At 32.1% G+C, this 19,920-nt stretch overlaps 1 protein-coding gene across 2 annotated transcripts in view; it reads right to left on the bottom strand.

Moving 5' to 3' along the window:
• Positions 1-17,502, bottom strand: part of WDR17 (WD repeat domain 17) — a 76,021-nt gene extending 58,519 nt beyond the window's left edge. For both annotated transcript variants that reach the window (XM_012770707.3, XM_012770706.3), the window contains exons 1-4: positions 16,578-17,502; positions 8,962-9,090; positions 4,599-4,782; positions 182-412 (exon numbers count right to left, since the gene is read on the bottom strand). In XM_012770707.3, coding sequence (XP_012626161.2) covers positions 182-412; positions 4,599-4,782; positions 8,962-9,090; positions 16,578-16,643 — 610 coding nt within the window. In that variant the 5' untranslated portion in view covers positions 16,644-17,502. The remainder of the gene's footprint in view (positions 1-181; positions 413-4,598; positions 4,783-8,961; positions 9,091-16,577) is intronic.
• Positions 17,503-19,920: the final 2,418 nt, after the last annotated feature.

The raw sequence follows: 19,920 nt of genomic DNA on the forward strand, positions 1-19,920 counted from the left end.
TGTCTATAAATAAAATTTACTTCAAATGAATATTTGGAATCAGCACAATGCTGGATGACATTTTAACAACTATTTATATTGAAATTAAAGTTGTGTTACTTCTGTCTTTATGCTGAATAAATAAAAATTATATATGATAGGAAAAATATAATTTAAGAAACCTGACTAATTAAATTCTTACCTGGCTGAAAAATTGATAGACTTCCATCAATATGACCAAACACAACTTTCCCCTTTTTTTGAGTATGCCATCTGAATATACAGACATCAGACAAGAAGCTATGAGCTTCTTTATGCACAGTCACTCCACTATCTGGTCCTGAGATGGTCCAAATGAACAGTGGTCCTCTGTGTGAAACAAATGCCACCGCATCACCTGCATTCCAGCACCAGCTGAGGGAGGCAGGTATCCCTGGAATACATTAAACACAAATATATAACAGAGAGACATGGCATAAATTTGTGCCATTAAATATTGTTTGCATTGTACATTTCTAAAACAAATTAAAACACAAGAACATGTTCATTATTTTAAAAACACATTATTTTATTAGTTGGGAATCGGATTTATAAAGAAATCCAAAAGACTACAGAGAACACAGTAGGGTGCTTCCATGATGAAAGGAAAAAATACCTAGGTTAGGTTTGAATACTACCGATGTGATCATATGTTTCATATATTCAAAGAAATTTATGGAGATTCTTATTTTAGTACACTATATAGTAAAGCAATAAATACTCATGTATTCATATAAAAGACCTTCTCTAGGCATTCTAGGTACACAATGTAATATGGAATACTGTTTTAAAGGAGTTTCTGCTTTAAAGGATTCTAAATGTAAATTGAGGAGATAGGGATTATACGCATGAAAAGATACATGTTACTATAAGGATTTCCTAACGGTGGACTTACTGTTACAATCCATGTCTTATCAGGATTTTATATTCAAATTGTAATTCTGCCTCAAATGAACTAACAATGTCACTTTATTTCTCTAAACCTCTGTTTCCTCATCTATAAAATGGAGATAAAAATAAAAATAGTTGACCACTTATTTCACATGAAAGTTAAGGAAATATTGTATGTAAAAGTACCTTTTAAACTATCAGGTGGAATAAAAAAGTTAATTGTTAATGTTCCCACTATTGTTGTGATCAAAAAAATCATATATAAAATAAGTGTTATGGGAAATTTGTGATTCAAGAGAGAGATTATAATTCTGCCAACACAGGTACATTAGTTGACTGCATCACAATCAGCAAATTGAATATAACATCTCAGATCATGTAGAGTCAGGGCCTAAGAAGTTATTTTTAACAAACTTTTTGGGAATAATTTTGATATGCAGAAAGGTTTAGGAATCACTAGGATATTACCTTAGAAAGAAACTGGATTTGAATTATACCTGGAAGGAGGGGTAGAGTTTAAATATATGAAATCAGCAGTATTTCCCAGGAAGAGAAAATGAATATGCACAAAGACTCAGAGTTGAAACTCAATGGTTGACAGTAAGTTCAGTTTATGTTGACAGTTTCTCCAAGAGGCTGAAACTGAAAGCCTAATGCCTAGTTTAGATCCTGACAAATAATGGGAATTCCATAAATATTAGCTGAATGGATATATACATGAACAAGCCTAATAAAAAAACTGACATGGTTTTAGGATATGTTAACAGAAATAGAATTTCCCCAAAAAGGGAGGAAGAACTCTGTATGGATCAAATCACCACAGCACAATTGAAGAACAACAGAATGCTACCTCTCTCAGTGCATCTTTAGAGAAAGGCAGCAAGGAAAGTGAAGGGAGCAGACACAATGCCATGTAAAAATAACAGGGAACACTCCTACAATGGCTTTTTATGTACGAGCACTTTCAAGAGCTCTGCAAATATGAATACATTTAATTCTCCCAACAATATTCTGAGGTAGGTAAGTATTTATCCAGTGCTTTACAAAGTGTGCCATTTTTAAGTTGCTGACAACTTTAACATTTCCACTTGAACAAACTAATACTCATTTTCCTTAGATGAGTTGTTTATCAGAAAAAAGAATAATAAAGTGCAAAATACAGAGGCAAGATCAAGTTTGACTATCGTACATGGAAGTTTAAAAAAAGATCAATTAATAAAAATTTCTACTTTGCTTCAGCTGGATCCTAAAAAGAAAATGTGGTCTAAAACATTTCAAAAGGGATTATTTACAATGAAAATTAGTACAATATTCAAAGTTTCTTTGCAGTAAAATATCAAAGCTTTCCAAATTAAGACGATATATGGAAATACCATGAGGAATTTATTGAAAAGTGTTTTACAATTTTCAAAAAAGGAAAAAGATGTAAAATTTACCAAAATTATTATCACACTTATTTAACTACTATATGATTTTAAATAACAAAGTTATTTAATTATATATACAGTGGCAAAAGAAACTATGGTGCACACAGCTGGTGCACAAAAAAGTCTTCCACCATGAATGGATGTGATGTATATAGCGTTTGATGATAAATCCATGGATAAACTAAGTGCTAACTCAGTAATACAAATCTGTACTTTTGCATAACATCTAGAAAATATGTTTATTATGCAGTTACATCCTGGTATTGACTTTGCATTACAACTTTATGAGAACAATGATATTATGCAACCTTTTTAGGTTAAGGCACATAAAAATGTGGAAAGAGGATTTGTTGTGTTATTTAACATTAATCTCACACAAAGTTGGATTTAAAATATTGGGAAAATGCATTATTGATCAATATAAGCAATAGTGGAATAACGTACAGAAGTTGTGGCTGGTGGAGAAATAGGTGTGATAAGAAAACATCGAGAGATATGAAAAATCTTGACTGAGGCTACCAATCACTGTTTATATATCACAAAGCTTTGTACCAAATGTAATTTGGCTTTTTCTCACTGATATACAGAGAACCTTAAGGAAAACTGTTAATTACATTAATGGAAGCTCCCTGAATAGTTGACTTTTAAAAATATTTTACTCATAAATCACAGCAAACTTTACTCACTGTCTAATACATTGGTTGTTGTAAGTAAAAATTAAAAATAGAGCATATGAACTTGGGGATGAGATTCACAATTTCTTAGTTGACAATTAACCTCATTTGACAAATATTTTAAAGGTGATAGTTGAGTAACAACATGATGTATTTTAGAGGTATTTCCAGCATTCTTAATGACCTAAATTTGAAAAGACAAAGAAAAACAAATATACTAAATATATTCATTACATCTAAAGGTTCCAAAAGGCATTATTATTATTATAGAAACAAAATTTAAAGATAATTGCTTATGAATTCCTAGTATTGTTGCTACATATTTAGAAGAATAAAGAAATTTGACAAAATAAAGTTAGTGAAATTTTCATATCTGTGTTCCATCTCAAAATTATAATAATTATCTTTTAGAGAAGAAGCTGGAAAACATATCCAACAGCAGCTTTCAAAATGATAACTTTATGAAAAAGACCTGCACTTGAATGTTTATAGCAGCACAATTCACAATTGCAAAGTTGTGGAAACAACTCACGGTCCCATCAATACATGAGTGGATTAATAAAATGTGGTATATGTATACCATGGAGTACTATTCAGCTTTAAGAAACATGGTGATATAGCACCTCTTGTATTTTCCTGGATAGAGCTGGAACCCATTCTACTAAGTGAAGTATCTCAAGAATGCAAAAACAAGCACCACATGTACTCACCAGCAAATTGGTATTAATGGATCAACACCTAAGTGGACATATAGGAATAACATTTATCAGGTGTCAGGCAGGTGGGAGGGGGGAGGAGGGGATGAGTATATACAGACATAATGAGTGAGATGTGCAATGTTTGGGGGATGGTCATGCGTGAAGCTCTGACTCGAGGGGGGAGGAGGGGCATGGGCAATATACATAACCTTAACATTTGTACCCCCATAATATGCTGAAATTTACAAAAAGCAAATAAAAAAAAAGAATTGAGCTACATGTCATGCTCAAAAAGAGAATAAGTTATTGTGACATTTAACACAAAAATTATAACTGTATTATCATGATGGGGCAAAATTAAATATGAGTTCCCAATACTAAGTAGAAAGAGTATAATGGATTATTCAAATTCATAAAGTCCTATTTGTGTGAATTAGGAGTTTCTACCTTGACCAAATTAAAAATTAAGTCACTAAAGTAGCTCAAAAATGCATCAAATTTATGCATAATATTGTCCTTGTATGTTAAAGATTAGAATGATAAACAGGCAAAGCCTGTTACTCTTATCTCATTAAGAAAATTTTTTCAGATTATTATTTTTGTATTTATTTTGGAAATTTTTATATTATATTTAAACATTAGTGAAATTATTTATTATGGACTATGTTTTTAGTTGATCATATGTTCTAAGTATAATTACTTCATGAAATTTTGTTTCAATTTTGTACACAGGCACATACATGAGTCACTATGTAAAATGTATTTCTTATACAGGTTACCATTAAGGAAGTCTGAAAACTCTACTTTAAAACCTTAACTAATAATATTAATAGTGTTTGTTGAAATAAAAATATTTTAATTAATAAAACAAGTCCAAGTTATAAATATACCTTTTTGACTGTCGAGTTTAGCAATGACTTTTTGTTCTGCAACATTCCAAATGATCACTAAGTTATCGGTGCTGCCACTTGCAAACAGATCAGGGTTATGTGGACACCAAGAGATTGCTGTGATTGTTTTTTTATGTTCAGACATAATTGCATGAAGTTTGAATTCATTATAACGGTGATCCAACTAAAACAAAATATATAAATAAAACATTTTAGTGCTACTTTTTAGATAATACACTATCCATTAATAATCTCAGTATACAAAACAAAAGCTACATATATGAAAATTAGTTCACCTAATAATAAAGATATGAACACATTTCAAGTCTTGGTTTATAGTCAAATGTATTTAATTAGCTGAATGAAACCATATTAAAAAAAATGAAAGAACTGAGATAAAACATATCAATTTTAAATATAAGTAAAAATGAATGTTTTACCTTTAATATGCATAATAATTCAGAGTTTTATTATATTTTCCATAGCTGTATCTATTTATGAGATGGAAAAGTCCTTGGTTTTGGAATTTTTTCCCTGCAGTTTTTCACTTATACTTGAATAAAATAAAATTTAGGTTAAGAAAACCAACTGCTCCTTATTATATAATTAAGATACCCAAAGTTTCCAAAGGTATCATTGACCCTTTTCATATTCTTGTTTTTCAGATGGGGCATTATGTTGTGTTTTTATATAAAGTGGACAAAACGAGCAGCCTTCATTTTTCCTATTTCATTAGTAAATGTGCCTCCATTAGTTAGTGAATTAATCTCTCCATTTTTAGCATGTTTTGGATTATATTTTCTATGTACTTCTGTTGGAGTTGTTTTTTTGTTTTTTGTCCTTTAACACATAATGAGCCTTTCAGTGTTATTATAAGTTTTAAAAATCATCATTATATTAAATTTTTATTATAGCAACCTTTCTTTAATCATATACTTGCAGCAAAATCCTCTCTGATAACATGGACTTCAATGCCCTACAAGATCAAATCTTTTATATCTTGCCAAACTAATCTGAAATCAGTCTGAACTTCTTGCTTCTGTAATACTGCAAAATCATTTCCATTTTATGCCCTTATGCTTGCTGCTCCCTTGGCCTCAAATGCTCTCCCCACTGATAGGCTCATGGTTTTTCATTCTCTTGTTGAGGTCTGACTTTAAAAGCACCTCTTCAGAGAGATGTTTTCTGATCATGCTATCTAAATTCATAACTCTCTCCAGAACCCATCCCCGTATGACTATCTTATTACCTGTTTTCACAGCCTTTCTAGAACAGACTTCTTCCTGAAACATTTACTTATTTGTTTACTTAGTTATTTAGCGACCTCTCCCTGCTCCCTGCCCTTACTAAGAATATAAGTCCCACAAGAAGAATTTGCTTGGTTTGTTCATAGATGCATTCTTAATACCAAGTAATGCTTGGTTAATTGAGATTTAGTTAATATTATTGAAATAACAAACCCTTATGCTACTATTTAACATTTAAGTAACTTTCAATTTTTGCCATCACAAATAATGCTGCAGTGAACATTTTTGTATGTAAAAGTTTGATCAATGACCTAATTATTTCCTAATGCTTTCTCTTCTATAATTTCTCTATGTTCAACTATTCTTGGCCAACTTTGGATGAAAACATTATTAAAGATAACCAGTACCAATGGAGTTTTCATCTAATTAGTACTGCAGAAATAATAATTTTAAATTGTTTTATTTAAGTATACAATTTTATTTACTGTATATTTAGGAATAAATAGGATTTTAAGTTTAAAAATTATTCAGCAATTTAAGTTACTTATTGTAGATATTGTGAGTATATCTAATGCAGCTAATTGAAAAATCAGCTAGGTAAGTTAAAAATTCAGTAGAAGAATCTATAATGTAATAAATGTATGAAGAAGCTATGCTGCACATCAGTGACCTTCACTGACATAATTATATAAATTATGCATACAGTATAAGCACACTTTCGAATACTGAACCATTTTTAGGGATTAATTTATTAATGCATTACTATTATATTTACAATTCAGTATTATTGCACTATACTATTACATTGAGATGGACCTTAAATTACTCTACTTTTAGACTACTTTAATACAATGTATTAGTGCATTACAACTCAACAGTTAAAGAAAAATTCTAATGCCATTTAGGAATATTATTTAATAGTTCAGAAAAAACTGTGTCATACATCAGTGTCATTATCCAGAGTGTGACAGATTAACAGGCTTTGACTCAACACTGGCACTAGGTGTTATTTAATAAATATTCCCTCTAAAAACAATTATAACATTTTATATTTATGTAGCATAATTTTCAAAGCACTTTAATTTAGATAATCACATTTAAAACATTTATTAGTATATGTTTAATTAACATGTCATCATTTAATAATGTAATTTTCTACTGGCATACTTTGGAACAGGTTTTATAGGGGACACTGTAATGAACTGTCACCTGAGTTTATTTGCATGAATTTCTAAATCAGGGTAATTTTTTGTTTGTTTTAGTCCTTAATGACATGCAAACTTTCTTGTAGGTTTTTTATATCAATAATTTTAGCTTAATCTTCCTAAATATTTGTCATAAAACGTCATCACAAAATTGAAGACATACAAACTTGAAAAAAATTAAGTTCTGCTTTTATCCACTGAGTTTCTTTACCATCTTTACCTTTAAAAAGAATAGGTTGCCTTGCCTAAGTTCCTCTTCTTTAGAAGGAAATATATGACAAGAAGATAGGGAGTTAAGAGTAGGAGAAAAGTTTGCAGGAAGAATTTGGAAGTCAGAAATTGTATGCAGAGTGTAAAGGAGGTAAATGGGAGAAAAAAGGAGGCACTTAGAAGGCTTGATACTATCTCATGTATAGGGAAAAATGAAGAAATGTGAGTTATAATGAAATTACATTTTGACTGGTAGATATTTTCACAGTCTTGAGGAACAGGACTACATAAAATTTTACTCTATATTGTGGAAAATGAATATTTTTATGGATTAATGCTATTATTTCTTAAATTTCCAATATACCATAACACTATTAATAATGAACTAACATATAGTAATGAAAAGGATTTTTATTCTATAATAAAACAATAATTTTTTTACCCTTAATTGAGATGAGTTGGAGTTTTAAGATTTTTTAAAAAACCCATTCATTCCACACATTTAATGAACGTCTGCTAAGTGCCAGAAAGTGTGCAAAAATTTGAGAATTCAAATATGAGGAAGACTCACTTCTAGAAAATCGAAGCATGTAGAGAGGCAGCCCATTTTACAGGCCATTCACCATTAAGAAAGGGGGAAAAGCAGAATATGGAAACGAGTTTGTACACTTCAGCTGAGATTTGAAAGAAGAGAAAATAAAGTGTTCTCTAAACACAATGTAGGCAAACTGAAAAATTAATATAAGATATGAAAGAGTCTGAGATATTTTAGAAAATGAAACGGTTTGGTATATCTGGGACACAGAGTGAGAGAGCGTAGGAAGATCACAAAAGACCTTGAATGTCATAATATGAAGTTTGGATGTTAATATTAGGAAATAAGAAGCAAAGAAGGATTTTAAAATTTAGATTTGCATTATAGATGACTGATTACACTGTAGCATAAATTAGAAGCAAACCAGAAGTAGAGAGATTTTTAAGAGATTATTATAACAGTTCAGATGAGAAGGATATATAGAAGGTACTAAAAGATATAAAATACTAGAATCAGTCTTCATTACCAAGGATATGGGATATAAGTAAAAGAGGGAGTCAAAAATAACTGCCATATTTCTGGTATAGATGAATAGTTAGCTGGTGACACTGAGATATTGACTCTGGGTTTAAGGAGAAAGACTGAACTTGGATTTAAGATGCTTATGACACCTCTATACGGAGAAATTCAGAAGGCCATTAGCTCTATATACTGGGAACTGATAATAGATGTGGGAATGGAGCTAAGACATAAAAAAAATAGTTACGTAGTGTTTCTCCCAGTGATATCTGAAGATACATCTGCACTAGTTTTAACATAATGATCTCTGATGGACTACCCACATTCTTAACTGACAAGAGAATTTTCTCACAATAAATTTAGTAATAATTTAATATTATGATATAAGCATTTTCTAAAGGTTTAACTTATAAACCCAATTAGTATAAATAGCAAAGAAGAGAAAATATAATTATCTATAATAATCATTATACTAAATTATCATATGTAAATTATATAAAATATCATTATAGCAATTATATATCAATAAAATTATAGCATTATGCTTTTCACGTAACAGTATTAAAAATAAGTATTAGTTAAACACTAATTTTGCCTGATAAAATTAAAAAGAATTACTAAATTGAAAAGAAATACTACAATTTTACCTGGTAAATATAGATAGCCAGGGTTGCACAGTATGCAAACCTGTCTCCACTGGCAGCACACACGTCTTTGTTCCACGGCTGACACCCAGCAGCCAGCAATCCCACTTGCCTCACTTGGGACATGTTTGCCTTGAAAAACAAATATGAAGAAATGTCAGTCATTTCCATTACTTGATAAACTTTCCCATCATTGTTTTACATCTGTCTTCTACAACCCTTACCTTTATGCCTTGCAAAAATTTTACTAGTACTATTAATTTCAACTTACATTTTCAGAGTATAGGAGTTGAAATCCCTAAATGTCTGTAGACATCAAGGCAAGTAATTTAAATTCGGAAAGCAAGAGATCATAAAACAATGAATGACAACTGCCACTTGGCCTGTAAGGAATGACTGGGACTATGGTGAAACAGAACGTGCATCCGTATGTGCACATAAGTGTTGACTGATTAGTTCCAATTTAGTATTGGGTACATGTGGTGTTTGTTTTCCCATTCTTGTGATACTTCACTTAGAAGAATGGTTGGTCTCCAGTTCCATCCAGATCATTACAAAAAGTATTAGTTCACTATGTTTTTTTTTAATGGACAGAAATCAAGCAGATGGGAGGGGGAAAGAGGGGATTGGAAAAATCCACACCTAACGGGTACAATGCACACTATCTGGGTGATGGGCACACTTACAACTCTGACTCAAACTATATAAAAGCAAATTATGTAGCCAAAATGTTTTTATTCCCGTAACATTCTGAAATTTAAAAAAAGTGCATATCTTATCTAAAGGGTTTAAGTACCACCGGAGAAGGCCACCCCACATAGCAAGACTTATGGAACGTCCTAGGGAAACTGAGCAGTACTAGTGACAGATTTACAAAAAAGTAAATAAATTATTTGAAGGCAAATTGGTATGATAAAGAAATAGTGCTATATATCTTTTAGTGCTTTTAAATATTTAGAACCTTCCACAGAAATATCTTTTCTTCTTCCTCTAATGAAATTGATATTTCCTCAAACATTAGCATTCAGGATAAATGAAAAAGATACACACTTTTTTTTTTTTTACAATTAGTAATGTTATGTTACAATATTCTTATTCACTAAAAATAAAAATTATTTCAGCCTCATGTAAGTGACATAGGTTTGTAGATTATGCTGGGGATCTATGATTACTATTTATAACATTTGTGTCTAAATAAAAATTGGTTTCTGTTTAACCAAACATTGAGTTTATATTTGGAAAAGAAACAATTAGAAAGCAAAATCTTTAAACACAGTTAAATGGAGTCATTTTAAAATTTTCACTTTCTGCCAACTTTTGTCAAATTTTTAATAATTAATGAATTGATTTTTAGAGAAATTTTAGGTTCACAGCAAAATTGAGCAGAAAGTACAGAGAGTTCCCATATATCCCTTATAGTCTTCCCCAACCCCACAGCACAAGCTTCCCCTCTATCAATATCCAGCACCACATGGCACATTTGTTAAAACTGATGAACCTGTATTGACACATTGTTATCTTCCAAAGTCCATAGTTTACATTAAAGTTCATTCTAAGTGTTCTACATACTATAGGTCTCGGGTATTTTGATCCATTCCAAGAATCTCTATCTTTTCATTGGTGTATTTAGACCACTGACATTTAAAGTGATTATTATATAGTTGGATTAATACCTACTATATTTGTTACTGCTTTCTATTTGTTGCCGTTATTTTTTTTCCTATTTTTATCTTCCATATGTTTTCTGTCTTTTGTGGTTTTAACTGTGTAGTTTGTATGATTCCATATTCTCTTATTTCTTAGCATATCAATCATACTTCTTTGTTTACTTTTGTCAGAGTTTGCAATATATATTTACAACTAAACCCTAGTCCACATTCAAATAACAGTATACCGTACTGCTTCAGGGATAGTACAAGTACCTTATAACCAAAACAAATTTCCTAGTTTCTCCCTCTCATCCCTTATATCACTGCTGTCATTAATTTTACTTATGTATAAGTATACATGATCATATATTTTACATAAGCATATATAATTGAAAATATTGCTATTATTATTTTTAACAAATTTATCTGTTGAGAACAAGAAAAAGAAAAGTTTTTATTTCATCTTCACCTATTCACCCTCTTATGCTCTTCCTTTAATATAAATAAGAGCTTCTAATCTATATCATTTTCCTTCCCTCTTCAGAACTTTTTAACATTTCTTGCAATACATGTCCACTGTCAACAAATTTCCTCAATTTTTGTTCATCTGAAAAAGTCTTTATTTCTCTTCCATTCTTGAAGAATAATTGTGCAGGGTGTAGCATTCTAGGTTGGTGGGTTTTTTTCTCTCAATACTTTAAATATTTTCACTCTATTCTCCTTGCTTGCATGGTCTCTGAGAAATCAGAGTAATTTTTATCCTTGTTCCTTTACAGGTAGGGGTTTTTTTCCTCCTGTAATTTATTTTAATATTTTTCTTCATTTTTTATTTTCTAAAATTTTAATTTGATAAATTTTTTGCCATTTATCCTGCTTGATGTTCTCTGGCATTCCTAGATCTGTGGTTTAGTGTCTAGTATTAATTTGGGTAAATTTTTTGTCATTATTGCTTCAACTATTGGGTTCTATTCCTTTCTTTCTTCTCATTCTAGTATTCCAATTATAGATATATTATACCTTTTATAGTTGTCTCACTGTTTGTGGATATTCTGTCCTTTTTTTTTTTTTTTAGTCTTTTTTCTCTTTCCAGTTTTAGAAGTTTCTACAGTCAGATCCTTAAGTTCAGAGATTCTTTCCTCAGCCATGTTCAGTCTACTATGGAGCCTACCAAAGACTTTCTTCATTGCTGTTACACTGTGTTTAGTTTCTAGTTCTCCGTTTTGATTCTTTCTCAGAATGCCCATCTCTCTGCTTATATTGTTCATCTGGTCTCACATGTTGTCTACTTTTTTCATTAAAGCTCTTGTATACTAACTGTATTTTTTTCATACCTGATAATACTGACATTCCTGCTATATCTGACTCTGGCTCTGATGCGCCTTCTGTCTCTTCAAACTGTGTTTTTGGCCATTTAATATGCGGCCAAATTTTTTTGTGAAAGGTGGACAAGAGAACTACATAAAATAAAGTGCTTTAAACAGGCTTTCAGTAATGCAGTGGTAAGATACGGGGGCAGGGTAAGCACTCTGTAGTCCTGTGATTAGAGTTCAGTCTTTTGGTGAGCCTGCGCCCCTGACCAGTGCTTCTCAGTCCCCCTCCCTTAGGTGGGAAGATGGCTGGAGGGGATCAAGAAGTTGTGCATTCCCCTTCCCAGTGTGGAAGGCTAGAGCAGGCCAAAATTGAACATTTTTCTTCCCCCATAATAAGGTCAGGTTCTTATAAAACCCCAGCATGTTAGGTTCTGATAAAACAGTTTCTCCTGAGGGTAGGTCTTGTTAAGAAGAATGGAATACCCTAGTGTAATTCAAATGTCCTTTTCCTCTCCTACTGCTAGAAAGCAAGAGATTTTTCTCCAATATTCACTGTGAGCACCTGGTTGAGCCTCTAGAAATAAAACTCAAAAAAAAAAAAAAATGGGGCTTCCCCAGTACTGGGTCCTACTGAGGCTTTATCTCTCAGACTTGTCCAAACTGTCCCTACGTCAATTCATCAATTCCAGTTCAGGTTTTCCTATTCTGGCAACGGTTCCCAGAGAAGTTTCTGCTCATGGATTTCTGCTCTGGTAAGGTGTGATTCTCACATAACTGCCCGTCTATCTCTGTAATTTGGGGGACAGTGGTTTGCCCTGTGACTTCACTTCTCTAATGGATCTAAGAAGAGTTGTTGATTTTTCATTTTGTTCAACTGTTTATTTGTTATTAGAATAGAGTGGCAACTTCCTAAGCTCCTTACATACAGAACTGGAAACAAGCAATCTCTTTACTTATTAAAACCAAAAAGTTACTTCTAAATTTATGCCAAAATGCTTTTATGTTAGCTAACAGTATACACTGATTTATTATTTTTATTTTCCAAAATTAGATAATATAAGAATTTCTATGTTGACATAAAATTTGGTATGCCTTTGTTCTGAAATAGCTTATACAGGTTGGAAGAGTACAACAAATTATATCCTTTTAAAATTTAGAATCAAATAACTTGTCCAGGCCAGCCATGAATATAATAAATAGTATTTTTAAGAATCTATGATTCTGATTAAAATATAAAAATATATCATGTATCATTAAACATATAAATACTACTGAATTTAAAAATCTGAATTATATATTCAAAGAACTACTAATATTAGAAACTTCTAGATTATTTTTCAAAAGGATTATAAAATATATATAATATTTATGTATCCTCCATAGTTGCCAAGGAGATAAAACAAAATGTCCAGAAGCTTTTTTTAATCTGTGTAGTCAGCATGACTATTTACTCAATTAATGATTCTGTATTAGTGAAAATAGAAAATATTCAACTGAAGGTCCATTTCAAAATATATGTTAATATTTTAAATATAAATCTTACAAAACATGTCACATATAAAGATAAATAAACATATTTGATTGTGGTAGGTAACATACATCAGATAAATACTACCAGGCCTTTATTATCCTTACTTTAGAATATTTTTCATTTTTATGTGAATCACTTAACATTCTCATGTCTTTTTCAAAGATTTGTTGCCTCAGAAAATAGAATCTTTTAGGCCCAGAAACAACACACACTTTACCAATGAAGCACTGAAGGTTTTAGCTCACTGAATAATGCAGATTTATAATGGATTCAGGAAGAAAGCCTGAACGTTGTTGTCACCCCATATGCAACTGACAGTCTCAGTAACCAACTGTAGCCTTTGCAGTGATATTATTGTTATTTTTTTAATCTAAATTCTATTCTCAGTTTCAATCTCATATAAAACACACACACAAAAATAATTATACTAAATTTACTCTCGGGTCCAATAGGGAATATGTGGTGAAGATGCTTTGCACGGTAAGTGAACCAATTGTTGAAAAAATTGTGATAGGAGTATATCTATATTAATTTTGTACAAGTAATAAAGCTTACTTTTGAATATCAAGATTATTATGATATGAAATAATCATAATAAGATTTAAAATATTGATAATACACAGTTACAATACTGGTAAAACCAAAATTATAAAAGTAAATTAAAATCAAGTTTATATATCTGTGCATTTATGTAAATACATATATTTGTCATAAATACTAATTATGTCCAAATATAAATGCAACATTACTGCTCTAAATATCAAATTTACACTTGTGTTTTTTCAAACCCTACATTTCTAATTTACAATTTTTAACTCAAAAATTTAACTCTTAAAAATCTGATATGCTCACACAGTAATATTCTTTGGGGGTGGGGGTTTGGGGGTGAATAAACTCACAACTAATGGACATGGTGAGCATTGTGAGGGGGGAGGCATGTCTCAAATCATGGTTGGGATGTGGCAAAGTCATAACATGTAACCAAAATGGTTGTACCCCCATAATTTCCTGAAATAAAAAAAAAAATTCTGATATGCTGGATGCTGATTATATAGGCTATATATGCCTTTACAAATAATGTGAAAAGTAGTAAGCTAGATTTTTGAAAGAAATTACTGTCAATATTCATGTGCCGATTTTCTTCATTTAGAATAAGATCTTTTGTTTTCATCTATGTCCCTCATAAGAACTGGTCAAAACTTGAACCAGGAGCTCAAACTCACAAAGCTGATATTGTAATTTTAGGGTCAATATATATCTATATTTAAATACAGCTACTCTTTAATATGTTTCAGAACTAGGAATTCATTTACAAATGCCCATGATAGTATTACAAGGCCAGGAGGGCAAGATTTTGAATACTGATAATCTCTATGAGGTGCTCTGAAGTAACTTTAAAGAAACATCTATTTTAGTAAAAGGTATGTTTCTTAAAATCCACCTTGCCTCCTAAATTAGACTGTAATCCCTATCCCCTCCTATTAAAAAACATATGGATACACTGTAAAAAAAAACTCTTCTATTTTAAAAGATCAGAAATGTAATTGTTATTATATCGAAAATGCACTCACACAATTATACAAGGATGCTGGCACTGTAGTGTGTGTGTGTGTGTGTGTGTGTGTGTGTGTGTGTGTGTGTGAGAGAGAGAGAGAGAGAGAGTGGGGATTGGAGTGCCACTATTAAACTCATAAACTGAAATATTTCCATCCTTTATGGCTAAGGCTGGAATTCAGGAAGGAAAGCTACTCATTTTAACTATCAATCTTTTTTCTGAAGAATGCTTTATTTAGGATTTACAATATATTACTCTCCACTTAGATATTCACAGGCTCCAGAGATGTTTACCAGCTTGTTTCACAGCTTATAAAAAAATATATCAGAAAAAAACCCATGAGGCTTTACACTGCTGAGTATTTATAATTAAAAATAAAATACTGACAGTGTGATTAGGATAGGAATCTGAAAAAGATGGAAGAAAAATAAAGTACTGCATATCTTTAACAGCATATTCCCTTGAACAGCAATCGGGAAAAATTTCATCAAACTGCAGGAAGATATTCTGGGTCTTTTTTTCCACTAATCAATGAAAATAAAAATCCACAAATCCACAATTGTCTTCATTTAAATAATTAAGAAATCCTCCAAGGCCGGGCGCTGTGGCTCACGCCTGTAATCCTAGCTCTTGGGAGGCCGAGGCGGGCGGATTGCTCAAGGTCAGGAGTTCAAAACCAGCCTGAGCAAGAGCGAGACCCCGTCTCTACTATAAATAGAAAGAAAATTAATTGGCCAACTGATATATATATATAAAATTAGCCGGGCATGGTGGCGCATGCCTGTAGTCCCAGCTACCCGGGAGGCTGAGGCAGAAGGATCACTCGAGCCCAGGAGTTTGAGGTTGCTGTGAGCTAGGACGCCACGGCACTCACTCTAGCCTGGGCAACAAAGCGAGACTCTGTCTCAAAAAAAAAAAAAAAAAAAGAAATCCTCCATTAAAAACGTGAAAATAATACAACAAAAGAGAAATAATACATTATGCTAAACTAAAACCCTTTTGACAGAGTACATTTAAAATCTATTGCAATAATAGATCTGAATACTATTTTCAAAATACTAGGCAAAAGTTGCCATAGTGACAATACAATTCCTCTTGAAACGTAATTAATCACCTAAAATTTTATCAGCTGCAACAGGGTACTCTTCTTGAGTACCTTTTCTTTTATCATGTTATTTAACAAATAATATTAGCATACATTTATATTCTATTTCATTAAATCCTTTTCTTTATGTGAAATGCTTGAAATTATTTCCATTTGCATATATTAATCTCATTATATGAAATGCTATTTTATATTTAAAGCCTAAAAGACTTCCTGAAAACATTAAGAATTCATCTAAAATCAAGATAGGAAAATAATATCTTTTCTCTGATATATAACTATAATTATCCTTATATATTATATTCTTACCTCTGCTTTAAAACCTAGCAATTAAATGACTTATTCATCCTCAGAATTTTGCAATGCAGAAATGTCCACAATATAAATAACACAGAAATACAACTGTATGAGCAACAAAGCAAGAAACAAAATTACAGGAAATTATAATTACAACATAAATATATCTTACTCTTTGTAGTCCTTCATACCAATCATCTTGCTCAAACCAATGTGAAATGTAAGTCATCCAAGCCATAGATTGTTTCTACTTTAATCAAGGCAATTGGAAACTCGGCATCAGAATAGTCAGCACCTAAAGTAACAACAATGTGTTTCAACCAAACAAGGTTTACCAAAATCTCCCTGTGGCAGTATGTTAGTACAAAATGGGAGAACTGCACATATATTTCAGCTGAAACTATTTTAATAATTTACAAATAATAGTATCTGTTAAAAGAATACTAAGTTGGAAAATCTAAGCTTATGTTCAAATAAGAAAAAAAGTCAAATAATAATTATGTTGTTCGATAGCACCAGAGAGTGCTACATCAAACATTTGAGACTTTCAGTGTACATTCTAAAATAAACCTTAGACTTAACTTTTACTTGAAAATAGGCAAATAATTTCTAAGGTTACCAAGTTAAAAATAAGGCATCAGAGTAGTCACAAAATAGGAAGAAGATCCGTTCTATTTTCAAGCTCAGGAATTGGACATAAAGCTGGATATAGAAAGCTTTTAAGTTAAAATGTGCACAATGACCAAGGCAATCCTATATTTCTGTTTGCTTCCAGCTCCATACTTTAAAGCTAAATCATTTACAGTTAGCTGACTGCTAATCATCTAAATGCCTAAAAAAGTTTAAAGACACCGTATCACTCAGTACAGTGCCAATATGTTCAACAGAGTCAAAATCGCATACATTTCATTTCAGTTTAGTTGTACTCACTTTTGGAAGAAATTATTTACTAGCTATGGTGAGTAAGAGATTCCTTGCTACTGAAGGAGCTCAGGAAATTTCATCCCAAACAGCATTTTGCACTACAGGCCCTTAGAGATAGATTAACAGGCCCTTGGAAGAGGCTTTCCTTTGCAGTGAAAATAGTTGTTATACTGTATTAAGTTGCATTATTGTTGTTGTTATATTTTTATTTTTTAATTTTTAAAAAACATTTTTAATCCATGTTGGTTGAATCCCCAGATGTAGAACCTGCGGTGTTATACTTATGAGCATAATAAATACTTACTGTCATATTTCACTGAGTTTTGGAGTGCTTTACAACAAAGTATTTTTGTGGCATTAGCTAACTGGTACACCATTCCTAGAAACTGAGAGCCAGTACTCTTGAAATCAGGAACACATGCACACTCCGTGAAGATTAGTTAGCTAAGTCAACATTATTACTTTGCCTATATTCAGAAATTGAGGTCTAATGATTACAGGAAATAAGCAAGATTTATAAGATTTATAGGTGTTATGACAATTTTTGTCTTATAGCAAAATATATTAAAATACAAGATTTTTTAAAGTTAACTAAATATAGCAAGATATACTAATATATATTTAAAAACCTGAGTTATCTCATGGTTTTTTTCTATCTCTAACAATCAATCATTGAAAAATAGTTGAGTCTTCTTACAATGAGGAAAATATATATTGGCCTATATTATGTGATCCATTCACACAATGTGATGTTTCCATTTTGTTATTCCTCTTCCTTTTTCAAGTAGTGCTTTGTAATTCTTTGTATAAGAACTTTTAGGACTACCTAGGGGATACAAGTAATTTTTTTTTTTTTTTTTTTTTTGAGACAGAGTCTCACTTTGTTGCCCGGGCTAGAGTGAGTGCCGTGGCGTCAGCCTAGCTCACAGCAACCTCAAACTCCTGGGCTCGAGTGATCCTTCTGCCTCAGCCTCCCGGGTAGCTGGGACTACAGGCATGCGCCACCATGCCCGGCTAATTTTTTATATATATATCAGTTGGCCAATTAATTTCTTTCTATTTATAGTAGAGACGGGGTCTCGCTCTTGCTCAGGCTGGTTTTGAACTCCTGACCTTGAGCAATCCGCCCGCCTCGGCCTCCCAAGAGCTAAGATTACAGGCGTGAGCCACAGCGCCCGGCCACAAGAAATTTTAAACAAATAAAATTACCTTGCTCTCACTCTGAGAAAGAAGCTGGTCATATCTACCAATCATTAACAACCAACTATAAATATGGGAATTAAAATTAAGATACAGGCCGGGCGTGGTGGCTCATGCCTGTAATCCTAGCACTCTGGGAGGCCGAGGCAGGCAGATTGCTCAAGGTCAGGAGTTCGAAACCAGCCTGAGCAAGAGTGAGACCCGTCTCTACTATAAATAGAAAGAAATTAATTGGCCAACTAATATATATGAAACTAATATATATAGAAACTAATATATATAGACTAATATATATAGAAAAAATTCTATATGCTAATATATAGAGAAAAAATTAGCCGAGCATGGTGGCGCATGCCTGTAGTCCCAGCTATTCGGGAGGCTGAGGCAGGAGGATCGCCTGAGCCCAGGAGTTTGAGGTTGCTGTGAGCTAGGCTGACGCCACGGCACTCACTCTAGCCTGGGCAACAAAGTGAGACTCTGTCTCAAAATAATAAAATAAAATAAAATAAAATTAAGATACAGGGTGGGCAAGGCCCTGTCCTAGAATTGAAAGTACTAAAAGTACTCTGTTGTAATTTTATGTGAATCTATTTGTACCATATTCTGAAAAGTTTATTCCTGCTCTGTCTGCCTAAACTCGATAATCATTTTATTCATTCATACCTGGTTAAAATTCTTAACCAAGTAAAATGACTTTTTTTTTTTTTTTTGCCTATTCTCTAAAGCTTGATACTAGTCTTTTCTGCTTTGTTTCAACATATATTTTCCATCCAGTTTTACCTGATATCTCAGACCAAGATATTGGCTTAATACTCTGAAATTGGGTATTTGCAGACTATCCTTTGTTCCCTCCAAGTTACATCTTTTTAACTACTGTATTATCTGTAGTTTTTAATACCTTAGCCCTTGTCTCTTCTTTCTTATAACACAGCAATGATACTAATTTAAAACTTCCTAACTAGATAAACATGTAAAATAAACACAGGCTATCACTTGTCCAATCAAACAGGGTAGAATCAAGTATAAAATATAAGGCATTCTTTGAAAGCATCTCCTCTCATGTATCTATATTGGTCCTGTTTAGAATCATGGTTGGGTGGGCTGAGGGAGAGGGGGAAGGGTTGTGAAAGAGACTCGGGAAGCCTAATTGTCCCTCATGGTGAAGGCATTAGTTGTGTAAGTTGATATGGATGCAGGATCACCTGTCTTTCTACTCTTACTATGAATAGATACCCCATTTGAAGAATCAGAATTACTGGAAGGTAGATGCCATGAACAATTTATCACTACTGTTTTGTGGGTTTTTTTTGTTGTTGTTGTTGTTGTTCACTTTTCCCCCAAGAGAATCTACTTATATAAAAGTAGTAGCTGAAATACTGAGAAGCTAAGAA

The sequence above is a fragment of the Microcebus murinus genome, chromosome 15 (assembly GCF_040939455.1).
Source record: "Microcebus murinus isolate Inina chromosome 15, M.murinus_Inina_mat1.0, whole genome shotgun sequence".
Taxonomy (NCBI): domain Eukaryota; kingdom Metazoa; phylum Chordata; class Mammalia; order Primates; family Cheirogaleidae; genus Microcebus; species Microcebus murinus.